At 44.2% G+C, this 16,615-nt stretch overlaps 1 protein-coding gene across 2 annotated transcripts in view; it reads left to right on the plus strand.

Moving 5' to 3' along the window:
* Positions 1 to 204: 204 nt before the first annotated feature.
* The window catches only part of LOC100286299 (MTA/SAH nucleosidase), a 30,631-nt gene continuing 14,220 nt past the window's right edge, over positions 205 to 16,615 (plus strand). The window contains exons 1-3 of one of the 2 annotated variants that reach the window (XM_035966972.1): positions 205 to 395; positions 502 to 571; positions 2,210 to 2,301. In XM_035966972.1, the coding sequence (XP_035822865.1) occupies positions 350 to 395; positions 502 to 571; positions 2,210 to 2,301 (208 nt within the window). In that variant the 5' untranslated portion in view covers positions 205 to 349. The remainder of the gene's footprint in view (positions 396 to 501; positions 572 to 2,209; positions 2,302 to 16,615) is intronic. The other variant, NM_001159186.1, reaches the window with a different exon arrangement.

Consider the following 16,615-nt stretch of genomic DNA (forward strand, 5'->3'; position numbering starts at 1 on the left):
TAATATAAGTGAAGGCTTTGTTTTACTGACAAATGCTAACTCGTTCGAGCTGGCTCGTTAATAAAATAAGATAAGATACTAGTTCAACTCGTGACAAAAATAATCAAGTCGAGCTAACCACGAATAATTTAACGAGTAACAAGTACATCTCGCCGCCGCCACAAGTTATGCCGCCCGCACTGTTGGTCGGTCCCAACCCGGCCACACTAGTCCAAACTATAATACAGACGGAAGAAACCTGTTCACCGTCACCGCAGCCCGCCCCACTAACTATTGACTGTCGGATTCCCTACCCGTCGGCGACAATCCGCTGCCCCCAATCTGCCTGGTAGGTCTCGCACCTCCGGTCATGGCTGCCGAAGCTGGCCCAATCTCCAAGGTCCTCATCGTCATAGGTAACCTGATCCCCTGCCGCTTCCTCCTTCCGAAGGTTTTGCTCTGCTCCGTTTCTCGTTTCGCTTACTCCGCGGGTATTGCGGCTTTGCTCGGGACTCGTTGCAGCAATGCAGAAGGAGGCGACGCCGCTCGTCCACAAGTTCAATCTCGTCGAGGCGCCCGCCCACCAATCCACGTCAGTGCTCTACTGCTCTCTCTCTCTCTCCCCTCCTCTTTTGGTTCTTCTGCGCATGTGCTCTCAGTGCGATTTGTGTGGAATGGATTAGTGTGACTTCTGTGGAATGGATTGGGACGATTTCTCCCTTCTGTTCAGATTTCTGTGTGCGGGCAACATGGATTACTACGCAATTAGTGGCAACTATGTCGTTCTGTACAAAATGCAAACCGTCCCTGGAGCTAACAAAATGTTATTAGTATTGACGGACCTGAATATATTGATTTTGGTAAAGCCTCAAATGACCAAGTTAGCAGAGTACAAAGTGAGGGGGGGGGGGGGGGGGGGGGGAGGAGAGATTTGATCAGAGCATAGCCACGGTGAACGCACGGCACCACCAGAGTTCAGCCACTGCGGAGTCTGATGCGCCAAAGGGCGGCCTCATCCTTGCACTGTCGGAGGACAGAAGTGGTGGAGAGGTGCACGCCTTCGAAGATCACAGAGTTTCTTCCCTTACATAACATCCAGTAGCACAGCAGCATGAGCGTGCGGAACTCCTTCAGGGGGCGGGGGGCGCAGGAGGCCGAGCGAGGCGTTGTTGGGGACAATGACACCAATGTGGTCCCAGAACATGCGGGTGAATCTGCAGCGGAGGAGGATATGGGAGGCGTCCTCAAGGTCGGCGCCGCAGATTGCGCACGAGGTATCCAATACGATGCATTTGCGGAGTAGGTTGTTCCCCGTCTGGAGGCGCTTGCGGCCGGTAAGCCAGGCGAAGAACCAGACGCTGAGGCGCCCGGTTGCGCCAAACGCGAACAGGTGTTCCGAAGCCGCGGCTCCCGCGGAGCTTACACAGAGGATATGGTATAGTGGGCCTGTGCGGAGCTTGACGTCGACGTCCATGAGAGCACACCGACGGATGTCATGCCCCATGGAGGCGGACTCCGGCAGTCGCAGCACGGAGGAGGAGCAGCGGCGGCCGCCGCAGCGGAGAGCCGAGGCTGCAAGAAGGCGTTGATGCCGGTGGTCAAGACGTCGTGCACACTGGTGTCGACGTCGGTGCAATGTGACAACAGGGCGGGGAAGCGGGAGGCGAAGTCGCAATCCCCATACCACTCGTCGAGCCAGAAGGCAGTGGCCGTGCCGTCCACGACGTCACAGTAGATGATAGCCTGGTAGAGAGGGAGAAGTGAGCGAAGCGCCTGTTGGAATAAGTCTCGTGGTCTGTGGGAAGGACAGCACAGTCCTTGTTGGTTTTCTTTTCAGTCTTTTGACTACAGGAGAGCAGCCTTGTTACGTTGTGGAGGATTGCAGGAGTGGAGGACTGCAGTTAGGAACACCGCAGTGGGGGCAAGAGAAGCCATCTCCCACCTCGATCCCAGTCTGATTGTTGTATGTGAATGACTTGTTCATCTAGGCAGACAGGCCATGTTATTAGTATGATGCTCTCTAGCCTTATGCATTCTGTGCTCACAAAGTCTATGTATGATACATGAACCAAGTGTCAGCATTTGGCCAGTACCTGGCTTTACTGAAGTAACTAAGCCATTCTGTGGTGGGACTTGACTGGGATGTCATCCATTATCATAAATTCATAATACATACTACCTGAATGATTTCCTGAAGCTGACACCGTTTTTTGCTATATGTACCTTGCAGTTTTCCTAAAGGTGCCCCATGGGTTTGGTACCATGGCAGCTACAAAGGCCTCCACATTGACCTTGTATTGCCTGGAATGGATGCTGTTCTTGGTAAGTTCTGTATGGTTTACATTTTGATTAGTTGGTTGTCAAGTTACATTCTTATCATGCCCCAAGTAGCTCGTAGAACTTCCGGCAGTAATACTTCAGTGTCTTCCTTTCTTTACTCTGTGTGATTAGCCTTGCAGGTGGGTTGGAATTGGTTGACCCACAAATGCCACCCAATTAATTATTTTGGGGCTCTGGGTTGACTTGACCCAATACAATCCACAAACCAGTTGACCAACAAGTACCCCTATACTGCTTGCTGCCAGTGGCCTTTATACTTCAAAAAAACTTATGCGCTTTCTGTCACATCACATGGACAAATGGTAATGCTATAAAAAAACCCGAAGTATTTACCAAATAAAATGTGCAACTGAATTTCATAATATTACATGACGCTAGAAAACTAAGAGCATGTTTGGTTTGCTGCCTAACTTGCCACACTTTGTCTAATTTTTCTGCCTAAGGTTAGTTCTTCAATTCGAACGACTAACCTTAGACAAAGTGTGGCACAGTTAGACACGAACCAAACAAGCCCTAATTCTTTCATATTGCTCTGCCAGAGCCAGAAAAGTTTCGAATTGCAGGATAAGTCAGAGGCTCAGAGCAACTCAATAAGGTTCAGTAGAACACTATCTGGTCACTTGTATGAATGGAATGGGGGGAAATTACGCAGAGACAGAGACTAACATGGTTATTAAAACGACGAAACGTTACGCTCATGGGTGGAGTTTTAACTTTTAAACGGTTTAAACAAAGTTTAAACGTAGTTTTAAACAACATAGGGAAATTTCAATATATCATAATTTCAGACAATTATATAAAGTCAAATACCAAACAACCAACATAAGTATTGTCCCTTTGGTCTATCCCTTTTTCTTTCATCCAAAGCCGCCTTTAACTCTGTAGCAATTGCAGTTGTGGTATTGGGACACTTGAGGATATCTTTGTATCCGCCCACAAGATGTTTCTTCACCCTCAGAATTCGTCCTTTAATCTACCTCGGGCAAAGGGCGCATTGGATCAACTCTCTCTTGCTAGGCTATACATAATAGGCATACTTCTAGCCTGGATCATCAGATTTGGGCTTCCTTTTTGGATCTTTCAGCGGATCATATCCATCACTTCGTATTTGAGAGCCAGCTGCAGATGCTTCCGTGCTAAAATCAGCCATTTCTCCTCCAATCTATTCTGCAATAATGAAATGCATATGTTCAGAGGCCTGAGGAACAGCAGACGTCGGGCCGGGCTAGAGTGGCGGTCGGTGGATAGGCGCTGTTGTGGCGGGCGGCAGACGGTCCCTGTTGTGGCGGCGGCGGACGGGCGGACAGGGACAGCGCAGCCGCGCAGGAGGGCGGGACACGGCTGCACGGGGGAGGAGCCTGAGCCAACGGCGCGGCCGGGCACAGGCGATGGCGGCCTGGAGTGGCGGCCTGGAAGCCGCGGCGGCTGCACTGGAGTGGCGGACTGGCGTCACCCTCGGCCTGACGTGTTGAGCGAGAGGGGCTGTAACCTGGGCGGAATCCCTAATTGGGCTGGGCCAAATTTTATAAGCAGGCAACTTAAACGCTCGAAACACGGCGTTTAACTATATATCGCGTTTAAACGTCAAAACATGATGTTTAAACGTTTTACGAGGAAGTGTAAAACGTTTCAACATTTCGCTGTTCTATCAGCGTTTTATAGTTTCAACGACGTTTAAACGTCGTTTTAATAACCATGGAGACTAATTGTTGGGTCTATGCTTCGTCGCCGAAGGTCTTCTAGGAAGAAGCGGCTTTCGGGTGAAGCTGTTTGTATGAGATGGCCGAAGGTTTCTCTTCATGAAGTTTCGGTATTACAAACCGACTTAAAGATAGAATGACCTTTTAGTCCATAAAGGTCTGAGTCAATGTTGTAAACTTTTATGAGGGGCATAATTGTAATTCCTCACAGGCTGTGTCCTGTGCCTATAAATAGTGAACAGTATTCCTTTACTGTTCACGCATTCTGGTAATTGCAATCGAATCTTTCGGGAACCAACCTTTGCCAAGGCAGAGGTATTATTGTGTTCAATGATTCAATACATTAAGTAAATATAATATAATTCGTCTATGATTTATTTATCCTTTTATACCCTTTATTTCATGTTATCTTATACAATCTATTAAAATTTTATTACGAAGACTTGAGCTTCGTAATTATATTCTCATCAACCTTCGTCCAAGGCTCATTATCTTCGAGGGAATAATGTTTCATGGACGAAGGACATTAACATTTAACATTTTATGTTGCCTTGTTCTTAATTCATAGCATTTGAAAACAAGTCCCCAACATTGGCGCCCACCTCCGGTGAACTCACTTCCACTTTTTGAGCTAATGGCTTCGTTTAATGATCAAGCTGGAGCTGCTTTGGACCCGAAGCTGGTGCTCCCGATTACAGGTGGTTCATCCTCAGAGCCAGCCAACAAGAAACAGAAGAAAGAAGCACAGAGAAGGGTACAACATGTTGGGGTGCAAGGACCCTTCATCAAGTCAAGATGGTCTCACATTCCTATTACCTTCTCCCAAGAGGACCTTCAGCTAAAGGATTACCCACATAACGATGTCATGGTTATCTCTTGTGTCATCAAAGGATTTCTGGTCCACAATGTCTTGGTTGACACAGGTAGTGCAGCTGATATCATATTTGCTAAGGCCTTCAGACAAATGCAAGAGCCAGAAGATAAGATTCATGATGCTACACATCCTCTCTGTGGCTTCGGAGGAAGACAAATTGTAGCACTGGGCAAGATCACCATGTCAGTGACCTTCGGGTTCATCAACAACACTAGAACTGAGCAAGTTGTGTTTGACATTGTTGACATGGAATACCCTTACAATGCAATTATTGGTCGTGGCACCCTCAATGCTTTCGAAACAATTCTTCATCCTGTTTATCTCTGCATGAAGATACCTTCGGATCAAGGACCCATCGCTATTCATGGAAGTCAGGAAGCTGCCAGAAGGGCCGAAGGAAACTGGACTGACTCAAAAGCAATCCATAACATAGATGGAGCTGAAGCTTGTGAACAATACAAATTCAGAAGGGAGAAAGCAGCTTCAGCAGATCAGCCGAAGCCCATGCTCTTATGTGAGGACATAGCAGAGCAGAAGGTGATGTTGGGCTCTCAATTATCCGAAGAACAAGAGAAAACCCTGATAAGGTTTTTGTTCAACAACAAAGATGTTTTAGCATGGTCAGCCAATGATCTCTGCGGAGTTAATAGGGATGTTATTTAACACTCGCTCAATGTTGATCCATCCTTCAGACCCAGAAAGCAGAGGCTTCGGAAAATGTCAGATGATAAGGCCGAAGGTGCTCGTAACGAAGTCAAAAGACTCCTCAGTGCAGGAGTTATCAGAGAAGTAAAGTACCCAGAATGGCTAGCTAACACTGTTATGGTAAAAAAGGCCAATGGCAAGTGGCGAATGTGTATTGATTTTACAGATCTTAACAAGGCTTGTCCGAAGGATGAATTCCCATTGCCAAGGATAGACTCTTTAGTTGATGCAGCAGCTTCTTCAGAGCTCATGAGTCTGTTAGACTGTTATTCAGGCTACCACCAAATCTGGATGAAGAAGGAAGATGAGCCGAAGACTAGCTTCATAACTCCAAGTGGCACATATTGCTATCTTCGGATGCCTGAGGGGCTCAAAAACGCTGGAGGAAGTTTCAGCAGAATGACTGCGAAGGTTCTCCAGTCTCAGATAGGCAGAAATGTGCTAACTTATGTTGATGACATCATTGTAAAAAGCACGAAACAGGAGAATCATATTGCTGATTTGCAGGAGACCTTCGCCAGTTTCAGACAAGCTGGCTTAAAGTTGAATCCAGAAAAATGCGTCTTCGGAGTAAAGAAGGGGAAATTTCTTGGATGCTTGGTTTCAACAAAGGGAATTGAAGCTAATCCAAGTAAAATTGAAGCTATACTTCGGATGGAGCCACCAACTACAAAAAAGGGGGCTCAAAGATTGACAGGAAGGTTGGCATCTCTCAATAGATTCATATCCAGATCAGCAGAGAGAAACTTACCATTCTTCGAAGTGCTGAAGTCAGCCGAAGTCTTTCAATGGGGACCAATCCAGCAGAAGGCCTTTGAAGAGCTGAAACAGTATTTGGTAGATCTAACAACACTAACTCCACCTACGCCAGGGGCTCCTTTGTTATTATATGTGGCAGCTTCGCACTCAGCGGTAAGTGCAGCACTTGTCCAGGAGAAGCTTGATGGCCAAGTCAGGAAGCAGGTCCCATTGTATTTTGTATCTGAAGTTCTTAGTATATCAAAGAAAAACTACACAGAATTAGAGAAGGTGTTATATGCTGTTTTGATGGCATCCAGGAAGCTTCGGCACTATTTTCAAGCTTACAACATAATTGTTCCTTCTTCACAACCTCTGAAGGATATTATGAGGAACCGAGAAGCTACTGGAAGGATTGGAAAATGGGCTGCAGAGCTCAACGAATTTTGTATTGAATATGTTCATAGGTCTTCGATTCAGTCCCAGGCGTTAGCAGACTTCATTGCTGACTGGACGCCAGGGGCTCAGGAGGAAGAAACAAATAAAGACGCCGAAGCATGGACAGTGTTTTGCGATGGGTCTTGGGGAACCTTCGGAGCGGGAGCGGCTGCTGTGTTGGTTTCACCTTCCAAAGTTAAAACTTGCTATGCGGCAAAACTTGATTTTAGTTGCACAAATAACATTGCCGAGTACGAAGCCCTGCTTCTGGGTCTTCGGAAGCTAAAAGCAATGGGAACCAAAAGGGCCATACTTAAAACTGATTCCCAGGTTGTTTCGGGTCATATTGACAAGAGTTGCAAGGCTAAAGATCCGAAGCTTGAAAAATATCTGGATATGGTTCGAAGAGTTGAAGCTTCCTTCGAAGGATTTTCTGTCAAAAATATCCCTCGAGGACAAAATGAGCATGCTGATTTGCTAGCTAAGTCAGCAGCACAGGGGCTGCCCTTACCTTCGGATGTGTTCTTCGAAACAATAAAAGCACCTTCGGTGGAACTTCTTGAAAGAGCAGTCCTCAATATATCTCCTGTTTATAGCGAAGATTGGAGAACTGAGATCATCTCTTAACTTCAGGGTAAATTCCTTTCAGATGACGAAACTTATAACAGGAGGATAGAGGCAAGAGCTCGTCCATATGTCATGATAGAAGGAGAGTTGTACAAGCATGGAGTTTGTGCTCCGCTACTCAAGTGTTTATCTAGAACCGAAGGTATAGAGTTGATGAAAGAAATACATGCAGGCCTGTGTGGATCTCACATTGGATCTAGGCCGTTACTTGGAAAAGTTTTCCGTCAGGGGTTTTATTGGCCGAAGGCAGCTTCGGATGCGGCGGAATTAGTTCAAAGTGCGAAGGTTGTCAGAAATGTGCAAGAGATCAAAAACAACCTTCGTCCTTGACACAGCTCATACAACCCATCTGGCCATTGCAAAGGTGGGGCCTTGACTTGTTGGGTCCATTACCATCGGCCCAAGGGAACTTAAGATATGTTGTAGTGGCTGTGGAATATTTTTCCAAATAGATTGAGGCAAAGCCTTTAGCCACAATAACTTCGGCCACCATTCAAAAGTTTTTCTGGCAGAATATTGTTTGTCGTTTCGGGGTACCAAAGGCCATCACTGTGGATAATGGAACACAGTTCGACTCCGAAGCTTTCAGAGATTTCTGTGATCAAATTGGTACGAAGATCCATTTTGCATCAGTCAGGCATCCGGAGTCAAATGGGCTCGTTGAAAGAGCCAAATACATTATAATGACAGGAATAATGAAGTTAATCTTCAATCAACCTAGGGGAAAGTGGTCAGATCAGTTAACCAAAGTGGTGTGGAGCCACAACACAACAACATCAAGGTCTACAGGCTTTACTCCATTCAAGTTATTATTCGGTGACGAAGCAATAACTCCGGAGGAAGCTAAAACTGGATCAATAAGAATAGTAACTTCGGCAGAATCAGGTTCTGACGATGCTTATTCTGTGGAAAAAGATGCTTTAGAAGGGATCAGACTTCAAGCTGTGGAGAATATCAATAAATATAAAGCCGAGACAATCAAATGGCGAGATAGAAAGGTTCGGCTAAAGAATATTGAGCCAGGACACTTGGTGCTTCGGAGAGTGGCCAACCCAGAAACAGTGGGCAAGTTCAAGTTGAAATGGGATGGACCTTTCTTAGTAGCATCTTCGTCAAGACCCGGTTCATACAGATTGAAGGATATGGACGGCAACGACATTACTATATCTTGGAATGCGGATGAGCTTCGGCGGTATTATGTGTAACTTGATGTAATTTTTGTTTTTTCTTTTTCATGACACCCTTTTCCTTTCTAAAGGGGGAGAAAGGTTTTTAATGGGGCCATCACATGTAATTTCCTTTTTTAGTTCTATAAGAGCAAAATCCCCCAAGGAATGTAAATGTAAAAGCTGAGAGCGCACCATCGAGTGCCGAAAAGTAAAAAGCGAAGAAGCTCCAAAGTCGTTCCTAAGGGAATGCAGAGTTTACAGCGAAAAGTCAACGTTGATTCCGCCAAAAGTAAAAGGCGAAGAAGCTCCAAAGTCGTTCCTAAGGGAATGCAGAGCTTACAGCGAAAAGTCAACGCTGATTACGCCGAAAGTAAAAGGCGAAGAAGCTCCAAAGTCGTTCCTAAGGGAATGCAGAGCTGATGTGTGATTGTCTCTAAGAAAATAATGGCTAAGAGTATGGCTTCGGATATGAGTTTGGACATTCATTCGCACATTACATTATATCATAGCATTTGCACTCATAAACATTCATCCAGGCATATGTAGGATAATCATCATCATGGCATAAGTGGTTGCTTCGGCATAATAGAAAAGCTTCTTCGCGTACAAACAGGAGAGCTTCGAAAAAAGGGGAAATGTTGTTTTATATGCTTCGCTGTGCACGAAAAGAAGGGAAGGTGTTTTTTCGCCTTCGGCTCAAAAAAGATAATTTCGTCCACAACAAAGCACTTCACATGCATTAATGGAAGGGTAAGAGCATAATACAAGGTATGAACAGAACTCATTAAAGGCAAGTTTAGTTACATTCACAAAAAGTTATCTCAAAAGTTTCCTAAGTCTGTCTACAGTCTACTCCTACTTAATCTTCGGGGGATTTTAGCTTCGTCGTCATTCTTTCAATCATCGACTTCGGCTTCGTCATCCTACATGAATTAAATTGTTGTAAGTCAAAATCGAGCTTGAAGGAAGAGGTAAGCACAAGGTATGATTTCTTACTGGTTGAAGATGACTCCGAGCTTCGTCTCCAGCCTTTTCTCGTTCACCTTTTGTCCATATCATTTTTATAAATCTATTGGAGATACTTAGGGCGAGATCAGGAATGTCATCTAGGATTGATGGTGATAAAGTGAAATTTGGCCTATTGACAATCTTTCCGTGATTGCAGCCAGCTTTTAGGAAAGCTGCAGCAGTGCCCCGAGAAGCTACCCAGGCACAGAAGTCACTGTGCCCAGCTATAACTTCGTCGAGCTCGTCAATTTCACCCCCAATATGTTCGAAGGTCTTCGGTAAATCTTCAGCTGAGGGGGTGAATTTCTCACTGCTGGCTCCAACTGAGTGGAAAATCTTTCTTAATCGTTGAATACATTTGTTGCTGAATTCCAAACATTTTTCTTGAAGACCCGTCAATAGTTTTTTCAAGTCTGAATTTTGTTGAGCTTCGGCTTCAAGTTTTACATTAAGATCTTGCTTTTCTTGTTCAAACTGCTCAGATTGGCGGAGAAGCTTCGTGTTCAGTTCTGTTATTTTAGCTTCGGCCTCCGCCAATAAACCTTCAGTTGCTTGCAGCTCAAAGTTCTTCTTCTCAACAGCAGCTGTTTGCTCCTTTATTTTGCTTTCTAAATTTTCAATTATAACTTCGTGTTTCTTGTCTTCAAAATCTTGCTGCATTTTCAAGGCTTTGCTCAACAGCATGCTCTGTACGAAAACAACCTTCGTTAGACATGTTTTCATTATCAAAAACAATAAAAGTTAAGGGAAAAGAAGTTCACCTTAAAATTAGAATAAAATAAACTACCAACGATATGTTGTCGTCGGTAGCGGCTGATGTCTGTTTCTAGCTTCGGAAAACCGATACTCTTTGACAGAGTACCGATAACTTTGGCTCCAGTTTGATCTCGAATACAATCTAATTTTTCATCATCAATGCCTCCGAAGAGGAGTGCTCCAGGTTTGTATCCGCAGGATTTGGCATACTCTCTAAGCTCTTCTATTTCAGCTTTTGACAGTTTTTCTCCAACTAAATTCTGGAACATAAAGGCTTCGTGTTCTGAAGCTTCGTTAGCAATTTCCTTTCCTTTCCCCGACGCTGCGGCCGTGGCCTCTTCGGCGGCAGTGGTGGCTTCTTCTGTGGCCATGTCTAGCAGTATTTTGTCAATATGTTCAATTGTGCTCTCCAGGTTCAAATCTTCAACTGAGGCAGCTTCGGTAGCTGCAACCTCCGAAGGTGTGATTTCAATATCTGTCCTTCCTTCAGCCGCTGGTGTCTTCTGAACTGAGGCAGCTAAGTCCATTGAGGCCTCAACTGACAAAGTTTTTTTCAGAAGGAAAAGGAGCCCGAAAAAATGAAGAAAACAACTAAAGTAAAGAGACAGAGAATCATCGGTAATGACTGAATGTGGAGGAAATTTTGAAGGTAATGACTGAATCCCTGCCTGCGAAGCCTCCATTGAGGCCTCAACTGACAAAGTTTTTTCAGAAGGAAAAGGAGCCCGAAAAATACTGCCTCAGTTGAAGATTTGAACCAGCGGCTGAAGAAAGGACAGATATTGAAATCACACCTTCGGAGGTTGCAGCTACCGAAGCTGCCTCAGTTGAAGATTTGAACCTGGAGAGCACAATTGAACATATTGACAAAATACTGCTAGACATGGCCACAGAAGAAGCCACCACTGCCGCCGAAGAGGCCACGGCCGCAGCGTCGGGGAAAGGAAAGGAAATTGCTAACGAAGCTTCAGAACACGAAGCCTTCATGTTCCAGAATTTAGTTGGAGAAAAACTGTCAAAAGCTGAAATAGAAGAGCTTAGAGAGTATGCCAAATCCTGCGGATACAAACCTGGAGCACTCCTCTTCGGAGGCATTGATGATGAAAAATTAGATTGTATTCGAGATCAAACTGGAGCCAAAGTTATCGGTACTCTGTCAAAGAGTATCGGTTTTCCGAAGCTAGAAACAGACATCAGCCGCTACCGACGACAACATATCGTTGGTAGTTTATTTTATTCTAATTTTAAGGTGAACTTCTTTTCCCTTAACTTTTATTGTTTTTGATAATGAAAACATGTCTAACGAAGGTTGTTTTCGTACAGAGCATGCTGTTGAGCAAAGCCTTGAAAATGCAGCAAGATTTTGAAGACAAGAAACACGAAGTTATAATTGAAAATTTAGAAAGCAAAATAAAGGAGCAAACAGCTGCTGTTGAGAAGAAGAACTTTGAGCTGCAAGCAACTGAAGGTTTATTGGCGGAGGCCGAAGCTAAAATAACAGAACTGAACACGAAGCTTCTCCGCCAATCTGAGCAGTTTGAACAAGAAAAGCAAGATCTTAATGTAAAACTTGAAGACGAAGCTCAACAAAATTCAGACTTGAAAAAACTATTGACGGGTATTCAAGAAAAATGTTTGGAATTCAGCAACAAATGTATTCAACGATTAAGAAAGATTTTCCACTCAGTTGGAGCCAGCAGTGAGAAATTCACCCCCTCAGCTGAAGATTTACCGAAGACCTTCGAACATATTGGGGGTGAAATTGACGAGCTCGACGAAGTTATAGCTGGGCACAGTGACTTCTGTGCCTGGGTAGCTTCTCGGGGCACTGCTGCAGCTTTCCTAAAAGCTGGCTGCGATCACGGAAAGATTGTCAATAGGCCAAATTTCACTTTATCACCATCAATCCAAGATGACATTCCTGATCTCGCCCGAAGTATCTCCAATAGATTTATAAAAATGATATGGACAAAAGGTGAACGAGAAAAGGCTGGAGACGAAGCTCGGAGTCATCTTCAACCAGTAAGAAATCATACCTTGTGCTTACCTCTTCCTTCAAGCTCGATTTTGACTTACAACAATTTAATTCATGTAGGATGACGAAGCCGAAGTCGATGATTGAAAGAATGACGACGAAGCTAAAATCCCCCGAAGATTAAGTAGGAGTAGACTGTAGACAGACTTAGGAAACTTTTGAGATAACTTTTTGTGAATGTAACTAAACTTGCCTTTAATGAGTTCTGTTCATACCTTGTATTATGCTCTTACCCTTCCATTAATGCATGTGAAGTGCTTTGTTGTGGACGAAATTATCTTTTTCAAGCCGAAGGCGAAAAAACACCTTCCCTTCTTTTCGTACACAGCGAAGCATAGAAAACAACATTTCCCCTTTTTTTCGAAGCTCTCCTGTTTGTACGCGAAGAAGCTTTTCTATTATGCCGAAGCAACCACTTATGCCATGATGATGATTATCCTACATATGCCTGGATGAATGTTTATGAGTGCAAATGCTATGATGTAATGTAATGTGCGAATGAATGTCCAAACTCATATCCGAAGCCATACTCTTAGCCATTATTTTCTTAGAGACAATCACACATCAGCTCTGCATTCCCTTAGGAACGACTTTGGAGCTTCTTCGCCTTTTACTTTCGGCGTAATCAGCGTTGACTTTTCGCTGTAAGCTCTGCATTCCCTTAGGAACGACTTTGGAGCTTCTTCGCCTTTTACTTTTGGCGGAATCAGCGTTGACTTTTCGCTGTAAGCTCTGCATTCCCTTAGTAACGACTTTGGAGCTTCTTCGCTTTTTACTTTTCGGCACTCGATGGTGCGCTCTCAGCTTTTACATTTACATTCCTTGGGGGATTTTGCTCTTATAGAACTAAAAAAGGAAATTACATGTGATGGTCCCATTAAAAACCTTTCTCCCCCTTTAGAAAGGAAAAGGGTGCCATGAAAAAGAAAAAACAAAAATTACATCAAGTTACACATAATACCGCCGAAGTTCATCCGCATTCCAAGATCTAATAATGTCGTTGCCGTCCATATCCTTCAATCTGTATGAACCGGGTCTTGACGAAGATGCTACTAAGAAAGGTCCATCCCATTTCAACTGGAACTTGCCCACTGTTTCTGGGTTGGCCACTCTCCGAAGCACCAAGTGTCCTGGCTCAATATTCTTTAGCCGAACCTTTCTATCTCGCCATTTGATTGTCTCGGCTTGATATTTATTGATATTCTCCACAGCTTGAAGCCTGATCCCTTCTAAAGCATCTTTTTCCACAGAATAAGCATCGTCAGAACCTGATTCTGCCGAAGCTACTACTCTTATTGATCCAGTTTTAGCTTCCTCCGAAGTTATTGCTTCGTCACCGAATAATAACTTGAATGGAGTAAAGCCTGTAGACCTTGATGTTGTTGTGTTGTGGCTCCACACCACTTTGGTTAACTGATCTGGCCACTTTTCCCTAGGTTGATTGAAGATTAACTTCATTATTCCTGTCATTATAATGCCATTGGCTCTTTCAACGAGCCCATTTGACTCCGGATGCCTGACTGATGCAAAATGGATCTTCGTACCAATTTGATCACAGAAATCTCTGAAAGCTTCGGAGTCGAACTGTGTTCCATTATCCACAGTGATGGCCTTTGGTACCCCGAAACGACAAACAATATTCTGCCAGAAAAACTTTTGAATGGTGGCCAAAGTTATTGTGGCTAAAGGCTTTGCCTCAATCCATTTGGAAAAATATTCCACAGCCACTACAACATATTTTAAGTTCCCTTGGGCCGATGGTAATGGACCCAACAAGTTAAGGCCCCACCTTTGCAATGGCCAGATGGGTTGTATGAGCTGTGTCAAGTACGAAGGTTGTTTTTGATCTCTTGCACATTTCTGACAACCTTCGCACTTTTGAACTAATTCCGCCGCATCCGAAGCTGCCTTCGGCCAATAAAACCACTGACGGAAAACTTTTCCAAGTAACGGCCTAGATCCAATGTGAGATCCACACAGGCCTGCATGTATTTCTTTCATCAACTCTAAACCTTCGGTTCTAGATAAACACTTGAGTAGCGGAGCACAAACTCCATGCTTGTACAACTCCCCTTCTATCATGACATATGGACGAGCTCTTGCCTCTATCCTCCTGTTATAAGTTTCGTCATCTGAAAGGAATTTACCCTGAAGGTAAGAGATGATCTCAGTTCTCCAATCTTCGCTATAAACAGGAGATATATTGAGGACTGCTCTTTCAAGAAGTTTCACCGAAGGTGCTTTTATTGTTTCGAAGAACACATCCGAAGGTAAGGGCAGCCCCTGTGCTGCTGACTTAGCTAGCAAATCAGCATGCTCATTTTGTCCTCGAGGGATATTTTTGACAGAAAATCCTTCGAAGGAAGCTTCAACTCTTCGAACCATATCCAGATATTTTTCAAGCTTCGGATCTTTAGCCTTGCAACTCTTGTCAATATGACCCGAAACAACCTGGGAATCAGTTTTAAGTATGGCCCTTCTGATTCCCATTGCTTTTAGCTTCCGAAGACCCAGAAGCAGGGCTTCGTACTCGGCAATGTTATTTGTGCAACTAAAATCAAGTTTTGCCGCATAGCAAGTTTTAACTTTGGAAGGTGAAACCAACACAGCAGCCGCTCCCGCTCCGAAGGTTCCCCAAGACCCATCGCAAAACACTGTCCATGCTTCGGCGTCTTTATTTGTTTCTTCCTCCTGAGCCCCTGGCGTCCAGTCAGCAATGAAGTCTGCTAACGCCTGGGACTGAATCGAAGACCTATGAACATATTCAATACAAAATTCGTTGAGCTCTGCAGCCTATTTTCCAATCCTTCCAGTAGCTTCTCGGTTCCTCATAATATCCTTCAGAGGTTGTGAAGAAGGAACAATTATGTTGTAAGCTTGAAAATAGTGTCGAAGCTTCCTGGATGCCATCAAAACAGCATATAACACCTTCTCTAATTCTGTGTAGTTTTTCTTTGATATACTAAGAACTTCAGATACAAAATACAATGGGACCTGCTTCCTGACTTGGCCATCAAGCTTCTCCTGGACAAGTGCTGCACTTACCGCTGAGTGCGAAGCTGCCACATATAATAACAAAGGAGCCCCTGGCGTAGGTGGAGTTAGTGTTGTTAGATCTACCAAATACTGTTTCAGCTCTTCAAAGGCCTTCTGCTGGATTGGTCCCCATTGAAAGACTTCGGCTGACTTCAGCACTTCGAAGAATGGTAAGTTTCTCTCTGCTGATCTGGATATGAATCTATTGAGAGATGCCAACCTTCCTGTCAATCTTTGAGCCCCCTTTTTTGTAGTTGGTGGCTCCATCCGAAGTATAGCTTCAATTTTACTTGGATTAGCTTCAATTCCCTTTGTTGAAACCAAGCATTCAAGAAATTTCCCCTTCTTTACTCCGAAGACGCATTTTTCTGGATTCAACTTTAAGCCAGTTTGTCTGAAACTGGCGAAGGTCTCCTGCAAATCAGCAATATGATTCTCCTGTTTCGTGCTTTTTACAATGATGTCATCAACATAAGTTAGCACATTTCTGCCTATCTGAGACTGGAGAACCTTCGCAGTCATTCTGCTGAAACTTCCTCCAGCGTTTTTGAGCCCCTCAGGCATCCGCAGATAGCAATATGTGCCACTTGGAGTTATGAAGCTAGTCTTCGGCTCATCTTCCTTCTTCATCCAGATTTGGTGGTAGCCTGAATAACAGTCTAACAGACTCATGAGCTCTGAAGAAGCTGCTGCATCAACTAAAGAGTCTATCCTTGGCAATGGGAATTCATCCTTCGGACAAGCCTTGTTAAGATCTGTAAAATCAATACACATTCGCCACTTGCCATTTACCTTTTTTACCATAACAGTGTTAGCTAGCCATTCTGGGTACTTTACTTCTCTGATAACTCCTGCACTGAGAAGTCTTTTGACTTCGTTACGAGCACCTTCGGCCTTATCATCTGACATTTTCCGAAGCCTCTGCTTTCTGGGTCTGAAGGATGGATCAACATTGAGCGAGTGTTCAATAACATCCCTATTAACTCCGCAGAGATCATTGGCTGACCATGCAAAAACATCTTTGTTGTTGAACAAAAACCTTATCAGGGTTTTCTCTTGTTCTTCGGATAATTGAGAGCCCAACAGCACCTTCTGCTCTGCTATGTCCTCACATAAGAGCATGGGCTTCGGCTGATCTGCTGAAGCTGTTTTCTCCCTTCTGAATTTGTATTGTTCACAAGCTTCAGCTCCATCTATGTTATGGATTGCT

This window comes from Zea mays, chromosome 4, assembly GCF_902167145.1.
Source record: "Zea mays cultivar B73 chromosome 4, Zm-B73-REFERENCE-NAM-5.0, whole genome shotgun sequence".
Taxonomy (NCBI): domain Eukaryota; kingdom Viridiplantae; phylum Streptophyta; class Magnoliopsida; order Poales; family Poaceae; genus Zea; species Zea mays.